At 44.4% G+C, this 9,093-nt stretch overlaps 1 protein-coding gene across 1 annotated transcript in view; it reads left to right on the top strand.

The window, feature by feature from the left end:
• The window catches only part of FBL (fibrillarin), a 13,735-nt gene that overhangs the window by 3,096 nt on the left and 1,546 nt on the right, over positions 1 to 9,093 (top strand). Inside the window, exons 2-7 of the mRNA XM_008582560.1 lie at positions 4,316 to 4,489; positions 4,581 to 4,682; positions 4,767 to 4,861; positions 5,943 to 6,113; positions 7,271 to 7,403; positions 8,261 to 8,373. Of these exons, the coding sequence (XP_008580782.1) occupies positions 4,316 to 4,489; positions 4,581 to 4,682; positions 4,767 to 4,861; positions 5,943 to 6,113; positions 7,271 to 7,403; positions 8,261 to 8,373 (788 nt within the window). The remainder of the gene's footprint in view (positions 1 to 4,315; positions 4,490 to 4,580; positions 4,683 to 4,766; positions 4,862 to 5,942; positions 6,114 to 7,270; positions 7,404 to 8,260; positions 8,374 to 9,093) is intronic.

The following is a 9,093-nucleotide window of genomic DNA, read 5'->3' as shown; positions in this document are numbered from 1 at the left end:
GTTGAGAAGTTGCATTTAACCAGAGACCTGAGTGCAGTGAAGGAGTGGGGGACTCATGTGAATGTCTGTAGGAGCCAGGCTGTGGGAACAGCAAATGTTAGAGATTTTTTATTTTTTTTAAAGATGACCAGTAAGGGGATCTTAACCCTTGACTTGGTGTTGTCAGCACCACGTTCACCCAGTGAGCGAACTGGCCATCCCTATATGGGATCCGAACCCGTGGCCTTGATATTATCAGCACCGCACTCTCCCGAGTGAGCCATGGGCCGGCCCGGAAATATTCAGATTTTAAAATAACAGTTAAGTGGATTGTGGGAACAGGAAAACCATTTTACTTTGGTTCCAGGATACTGGTAATATAGCTAAGGAAGTAGATGCTTTTTTATTACAGTTGCATTGAGAGATTTCATCTACTGAAGAACATTTGCTTATTCAAAACATCCCTGGACTATATGTTTTCCAAAATAAGGTCTCTTCTGAGAACTGTGAACTGTAGTGAAATCAAAGCCGTTTTTTTCCTTTTGAAGAGTGACATAATGAAACCACTAATGAAACCCTAACAATCTACTTCACATTGAAGTTGAAAAAATCCAAAAGGAGCAGCTTTAACTTCAGTGAGGGGAAAGTGCATTGTGAAGATTGTTCACCTTTGCTGCATTTGGGATTTATATAGTTATTTGGTAACATTGTTTTAAGAACTACTGGGACTTAATGCAATCCTGCATAAGAATTTTATCTATCTATCTATATGTCTATCTGTTTACTTATTTATTTGGCCAGTACAGGGATCCAAACCCCTGACCTTGGTGTTACAGCAGTGTGCTCTAACCAACTGAGCTAACCATTCAGCCCCCAAATATAATTTATATTATGTGAAAAAATAAGACAGGACTTAATACGAGGAACACAAAGACCAGTCATCATTAGTTTTCTTAAGATTGTGTTTTATTAAAAAACTATTAAATGTGTGCAGCTATTTTCTTATGTTGAGAAGACTTTGAAAATTTAAAACATCATAGCAAATAATAGTAAAAATGTTTTGTGCACACTGAGATTACGATATGCAAAATGCCTTAATTATTATTATTATTATTTATTTTTTTCTTTTTAAAGATGACCGGTAAGGGGATCTTAACCCTTGACTTGGTGTTGTCAGCACCATGCTTTCCCAAGTGAGCTAACCGGCCATCCCTATGTAGGGATCCGAACCCTAGGCCTTGATGTTATCATCACCACACTCTCCCAAGTGAGCCATGCGCCGGCCCAAAATGCCTTAATTATTAATAAGCCAGTGTGTTATGATACCAATATCTGTTTTTAAAAAATTAAAACCAACCATGCAACTACCATGACAAAATCATGGAGTTAAATCAGGGGTTTACATTCATGGAATATGTTGAAACATATTCCACACTATTTTTAAAACTTCAGAATATTTTTTAGTATCTGATTTTGGGGGGGGGGGCTGGAATCATCATGTCATGTATGAATATGTTATCCCTATATAAATAGAAAGGTGAATATGTATTTTCATGAATATTTAACTGGAAATGTCCATGGAGTTGGCTAATTTATATTCACTTTTTATTGTATGCAGATTCCTAATATATTTTATTTCTGTATCATTTAAACTTCATTTAGTAAATTCACTGAATATTTCTTAAAAAAAATAAAAAGTCCCCATGCCCAGTACAATTAAATCAGAGTCTCTAGGTTCCAGGGATTAGCTAAAGGTTGGACTCACTGATTTAGGGTTTTGTAAACGAGGGAAAAGAATTTTGATTCCATTTTGGATGTGGCAGAAACCATTGGAGAGATTTGGGCAGGGTAGTGATGAGATCTGATTTGCTGTTTTAAAGAGATCATCATTAGCTGCTATGTGAAAAGTAGACTGTAGAGGGAGTAGAATATAAAAAGTAAATAACTCTTGGCTATGTTTGGGAGTTTTGAAAATTAAACTATCAATTTAAAAAAATTAGGGCTGGCTGGGTAGCTCAGTTGGTTAGAGAGCTGTGTTGTAATACCGAAGTCAAAGGTTCAGATCCCTTTACCAGCCAGCCACCAAAAGTAAATGAATAAATAAATAAATATATTTATAAATAAGGAATAGCTATTAAAAGTTACATTTAAATCTTTTTTAAAAAAAATTTTTTTTTTTAAAAGATGACCGGTAAGGGGATCTTAACCCTTGACTTGGTGTTGTCAGCACCACGCTCTCCTGAGTGAGCAAACCAGTCATCTCTATGTAGGGATCTGAACCCGTGGCCTTCATATCATCAGCAGCACACTCTCCCGAGTGAGCCACGGGCCAGCCCTATATTTAAATCTTTAATGCTGTTAAGATACATGAAGCTTTCATAGGCTATGAACATAATGCACGTTACAAAAACTTTAGCAAGTTTATTATTGAACAGTTTACATAATGTGAGATCATTTTAAACCATCACTAACTTTCAAGCTAACTATTGTTTTATAACTCATATGATTTTTTTAGGATAGTCCTTCAGAGCTTTTGAAACCATTACAGAAAGATCAAGTACTGATTCTGTTAGCACCAGAAGAATTCTGCCTACTTCCTTGTTTTGTGCTCAATGAACAATGGATGTTCTGTCCAGAAGTGATGAAAATAAATCTATCTGGGCCGGCCCGTGGCTCACTCGGGAGAGTGCAGTGCTGATGGCACCAAGGCCCCGGGTTCAGATCCCATATGGGGATGGCCGGTTCGCTCACTGGCTGAGCGTGGTGCTGACAACACCAAGTCAAGGGTTAAGATCCCCTTACCGGTCATCTTTTAAAAAAAATAAAAAATAAAAATCTATCTGAATCAATTTTGTTCTAAACTTTTTGATCTTAGGCCGGCCCGTGGCTCACTCGGTAGAGTGCAGTGCTGATAACACCAAGGCCACGGGTTCGGATCCTATATAGGGATGGCTGGTTTGCTCACTGGCTGAGCGTGGTGCTGACAACACCAGGCCAAGGGTTGAGATCCCCTTACCGGTCATCTTTTTAAAAAAAAAATAAAATAAAAAAATAATAAAATAAACTTTTTGATCTTATTGACAAGCCCTAAACTGCTTGTAAACTGTTGCCCATCCTTAAAGGACCATTTGGTTGTTTTCTTGTTTTTTCCCTGAGCTGGAAGGGACCTCTGCAGGCTTGGAAGCAGTGAGATAAGTTAGCAGGGAATAACATAGCTGAACTCCCCTCTGTTTGGGGCTTGGCACTTTTCCAGATACAGGGTCGGGGTGGGAAGGCATGAAGACGTTTCCAGGCTCTAGGGAGTCCTATTGCCACAGCACATGCACATATAAAGGGTTTGCTCTTCATACTTAATACTGACAATACAATGAATTCTGTGAATCTGTTATTCAACCAAGAAAACCAGATTATTAACAGTAACCTGCATCTACTTATGTGTTCCTACCCTATCCTAACCCCATAATATCTCTTTTCCAATGACCAATATCATGAGTTTTGCATTTATCATTCCCTTGTCTCTTTTGGGGTGGGGTCACCCATATATCAACACAGCACAGCATTGTTTAATTTTAGTTGTTGCTGAACTTTATAAACAGGATAGTGTATTGGATGTGTTTTTTATTTATTTATTTATTTTCCCTTTTTTTGTCTTTTTTACTGACTGGTAACGGGATCGCAACCCTCGGTGTCACACCCGTACCGGGGACTGGCAACGGATCGCAACCCTCGGTGTTGCGCTCGCACTGCGCTCAGCCAGTGAGTGGGAACCGGTCTCTACATGGGACCCGAACCCTCAGCAGGAGCGCCGCTGCACTCCCAAGCGGCGCACTCTCCAGTGCGCCACCAGGCCGGCCCTTATTATTTTTTTTTTAATGTAATTTTATCTTTGGCGGCTGGCCGGTACAGGGATGCAAATCCGTGACCTTGGTGTTATGAGGCTGTGTTCTAACTAATTGAACTAACGGCCAGCCAGAGTTTTGGAACTTGGTTTTTTCACTTAACATTATGATTCTCACCAAGGTTAAGGGTTTGGATCCCCATACTGGCCCGCACCCCTGCGCCCCGCCAAGTTATGGTTCTAAGATTTATCTGTTGTGTATAACTGAAGATCATTTTCCTTGTCGATTATTAATATTGTCCATTTTATTTGTCCATTCCACTGCTGGACATTGGGGTTAGTCCTGCTTTTCTGCTGCTGTGGACATTCTTGGACACGTGTCCCGGTTGCACACAGGCAAGTTTCTCCGCTTTCTTGCCTGAGTGGAATTGCTAGATACAGGGTTGTTTAACTTTGTAAGCTTTGTTGCCCTCATTCTTGTTTTTGTTTCTACCACAGGTTTCAGTCCCCGTGGGGGTGGCTTCGGTGGCCGAGGGGGCTTTGGTGACCGTGGTGGTCGTGGTGGAGGCCGAGGAGGTTTTGGTGGAGGCCGAGGAGGCTTTGGCGGGGGCCGAGGTCGAGGTGGAGGATTTAGGGGCCGTGGACGAGGAGGAGGAGGAGGAGGAAGAGGTGGTGAGTGAGGTTGGCAAGGGGTGATGGAGGCTTCTCTGGGTGGGAGGAGGGAAGAGAATTGAGCCTGTCTTACTGTGTCTCTCTCTTATAGGTGGAGGCTTCCAGTCTGGTGGCAACCGGGGTCGTGGTCGGGGAGGAAAAAAAGGAAACCAGTCGGGGAAGAATGTGATGGTGGAACCTCATCGGCATGAAGGTGAGTAGGGAAGGCAGAGAACCAGCTGAGGTTAGGGGTGGATGGGGCCCGGAGTCCTCACTTCTGTTCTGATCCCTCACCCAGGTGTCTTCATTTGTCGAGGAAAGGAAGATGCACTAGTCACCAAGAATCTGGTTCCTGGAGAATCAGTTTATGGAGAGAAGAGAGTCTCGATTTCAGTGAGACCTGGGCCCCTGTCCTAGCCACCAGAGCCCCAGCTGATGGTGTCAACCAGCAGTCTGGTCTCCCTGCCTGCTCCCACCGTGTGTCCTACACATGACAGCCAGGGGTCATCTTAATACATAAGTCAGACCGTGCACTCCCCTCCTCAGATGTCTTCTGTGACTCCCCATTACCTTCAGGTTAAAGTCCTGAGTCCTCACTGTGCCATGAAGGCCCTGCATGTTCTAGCTCCTCCTCCCCACTCCATGGCCCCATCTCCTCCCACTGTCCCCCAACTAAGTGCCCTCCAGCCACAATGGCCTGTCTGCTGTTTCCTCTCCCAGCTCTGTGCAAGGCTTGTTCCTTCTCATCATCTGCATCTCTGGTCAGATGTCACCTTGTCTTTGTGACAAGGCCACTTCACACCTCCCCTTCTGTCAAAAGCAGTCCTCACTGCCCATCCCCTGCCCTACGATCCCATGTCATTTTCTTTGTGGCCAGTGGTATACCTGCCTCAGGACCTTCCTGCTTTCTCTGTGCCTGGAATATTTTTCCCCAGATAACTTGAACAGCTCCTTTGCTGCTTTCAGTTCTGACTTAGAAGTCTCCTTTTCTGCTCTTCTCTGGCCATGCTTTCTCATTTTCGCCTGTTCCTTGCCCTGCTCCCCATACTTCCTATCTTCTTGCCTTGCTTCATCTTCTCTCCTTAGCACCTGTCACCATTTAATATGCTGTGTTATATTTAGTTAGCTTGGTGTATACTTAAGGGCAGGGATCTTTGTCTTGTTCATTGTTATATATATCTCCACTGCCTAGAACTGTGTCTAGCACACAGCAGGTGCTAGCACAGTAAATGTTTGTTGAACAAGTACTTAGGTCTGTTACTCTTTGTGTTTATTGTCTTTTGCTGCCTGTTCTCCCTGAGACAGTCACCTCTATGAGAGGGCAGGGACTGCATCTGTCATGGTCACTGCTATGTACCCATGTTCAGTTCTCATACCGAACCACCCAGTCTGTTTCGAGGGCCCTAGGGTTAAGGGTGATGGGGTCCTATAGAAGAACCCAGAATTGACTTCAACCCCATCTATCCTGGCCCAGGAAGGAGATGACAAAATTGAGTACCGAGCCTGGAACCCCTTCCGCTCCAAGCTGGCGGCAGCAATCCTGGGTGGCGTGGACCAGATCCACATCAAGCCAGGGGCCAAGGTGCTCTACCTTGGGGCTGCCTCAGGCACCACTGTTTCCCACGTCTCTGACATTGTAGGCCTGGTGAGTGGATGGGTGGGGGGTAGGGTAAGGGCAGATGGGAGAGGTAGGAGGGAGGGAAAGGCCACCTCCTTCTGCCAACTTGGAACCAGAGGGCCTGGCTGCTTCCCTGCACTGTGTGGCTTACGGTTGGGCCCTTCTCTCTCACAGTGCCTGTGAATAAAAGGAGCAGTTTGAGACAGTCTCATTCAGCCTAACTCCTGAGTCCTTGTCCTCAAGGAAAGAGGCATGGGGGTGGGTGACCAACACTGGAAGAGCCCAGAGCTGGGAAAATATATACCAGACTATTAGATTTGGTTACCCTCTTTAAAAATTCATGCTTCCAAAATCTGGTCTTCTGGTTTCTTTTGAAAGAACTGGGAGATCTAATGTTTTCTGTGCTGTATTTCTGTGTGACTATGCATTTCCCATCTAGAGGGCACCTGGACCCATGCTTATCACTTCATAACCCTTTGTTCCTTTACATGATTATAGGTTGTTTAATTTAGTGTTTAAAAACCCCAGGCTTGGCCTGGCGTGTGGCTTACTCAGGAGAGTGTGGTGCTGATAACACCAAGGCCCCGGGTTCAGATCCTATATAGGGATGGCCAGTTAGCTCACTGGCTGAGTGTGGTACTGACAACACCAAGTCAAGGGTTAAGATCCCCTTACTGGTCATCTTTTAAAAAAAACCCAAAGAACAAAAAACCCAGGCTCTCGGGCAGGCTTTTAATAATGATGTGGCAAGTTACCTAACTTAATCTCTCTGAGCCTCAGTTTACCCCTCTGGAAAATAGAGTTGTTGTGAAGACTAAACAAGTTAATTCCTGGAAAGTGCTTAGAGCAGTGCCTGGCCCACTGCAAATACTATTAGCTCTCATTACTTCACCTGTGTGCCTTGGCTTCCTGGTTTTAAGCTTCTGTTGGGAGCCTGGGCTCTGAGATCAGGCAAATCTGGATTGGTAGCTTTGCTACTTGCTGAATAACCCTTGGCCAGTGACTTCATGTCTGTGGACCTCAGTTTATTCATCTGTAAAGTGAACATGATAATAAAAGTCATTAAATGGTAGGCTTTTGATTTGGAGATTCGAAGAGATGCTATTTGTAGCATATGGGTCCAAAGTAAGCACTCCATCCATGAGAGCTACTATCGTTGTTAATTATTATTTGATTTATTTTAGGATGGTCTGGTCTATGCAGTTGAGTTTTCCCACCGCTCTGGCCGTGACCTCATTAACTTGGCCAAGAAGAGGACCAACATTATTCCTGTGATCGAGGATGCTCGGCACCCACACAAATACCGCATGCTTATCGGTGAGGAGTCTGGGGTTTGGCCCTAGTGGGGTAGGACAGGCCACTCCAACCGGCCCAGAAAATGAAATTTATTGCTTATAGTTTTGGAGACTAGGAAGTCCAAAATCCAAGGAATACATCTGGTGGTGGTAACAGTGACCCAGGGATCCCACATTGCAAGATGGTGGAAGCAGAGAGAGACTAACCTCACTCACTCTCCTTTTAAAGCCTCCAAACCATGTCCCTGACCACCATTTTTAATCCATTCACTACTGCATGGGGGAACCTATAATCTAATCACTCTTAAAGGCCCTACCTTTCAGTTACCGTAATAGGATTTCCCATCCTCTTAACACTGTCACAGTGGGGGTCAAGTTTTGGGGGATACTCAGTCCAAGGCACACTGCCTTAAAAGTATTACTTTTCATTCGTTTTTCTTTGTTTTTTCCATGTACTTATACCATACCCCTTGTCCTGTAACTTGTTTTCATTCGACAGTCCTGCAGATGCTCTTGCCTATAAGTGCTGACCTTTACTTGTCTTTTTGATGACGTTTCTGTCTCCCCCACCAGACCTGGGAGCATCTCGAGGGCAGGGTCTAGGTCTGGCTCATCTCAATGTCCTCCACGCCCGGCCCAGGGCTGGCCACAGAGTAGGGGGCAACCGTGGTTTATAGTAGGAGTGAATGAATGATGTGACTGGGTTTTGGACCCATCATGGGGGCACTGTGGAGGGAGGAGGATGAGTAGGGACAAAGTGAGACTGGAGGCAGGGAGATTCTCTCAGGAACCTGCTGGTAATGGGACACAGGCCCCATGGGAGGATCTGGGAAGATCTCTGGTAGAACCAACTTTTAACTCATGTCCCTTTCTCCTTAGCAATGGTGGATGTAATCTTTGCCGATGTGGCCCAGCCAGACCAGACCCGGATTGTGGCCCTGAATGCCCACACCTTCCTGCGTAATGGAGGACACTTTGTGATTTCCATTAAGGTGAGGAGTCTAAGATGAGGTGGCGGTGTCCCAGGGAGGTATCTTCTCTATCTGTGGTTGTCAAGCAGCCAGTCAAAAGGGCCTTCGCATCCCCTAATCATTCAGTTTATTCCCAGCCTTTATCTCTACCCCAGTTCCCTACAAGCCAACCCCTGTCCCCCAAACAGCACAAAATAAAAAATGTCTGCAAAACTGCAAGCTTTGAATTTAAAGAGGCAAGAGAGTGTAGTGTTCAAGTGCATGATTGCTGAGTCTGACCATCTGAGTTTGAATTCCAGCTTGCTTTGTGACTTTGGACAAATTACCTAACCTATGTGCCTCAGTTTCTTCACTTGTAAAATAGGAATACTAGTCTTGTCTCTTTTAGGGTTGAGTAAGGATTAAATTAATCAATATATGTGAGGTGTTTAGAACAGATCCTGGCATCGAATAGACACTAGAAAAATTCTTGGTGCATTTTCCTTTCTTTTTTTTTTTTTTTAAAAGATGACCGGTAAGGGGATCTCAACCCTTGGCTTGGTGTTGTCAGCACCACGCTCAGCCGGTGAGCAAACCGGCCATCCCTATATAGGATCCGAACCCGTGGCCTTGGTGTTATCAGCACTGCACTCTACCGAGTAAGCCACGGGCCGGCCTTCTTTTTTTTTTTTAATGGCAGCTAGCAGGTACCCAGATTTCTTTTAAAATAACTAATTTCTGCTCTTCCCTTTTTAACTTCCC

This window comes from Galeopterus variegatus, unplaced genomic scaffold (genome assembly GCF_000696425.1).
Source record: "Galeopterus variegatus unplaced genomic scaffold, G_variegatus-3.0.2 Scaffold93, whole genome shotgun sequence".
NCBI lineage: Eukaryota > Metazoa > Chordata > Mammalia > Dermoptera > Cynocephalidae > Galeopterus > Galeopterus variegatus.
This window is presented reverse-complemented; position numbering and strand designations above follow the sequence as displayed.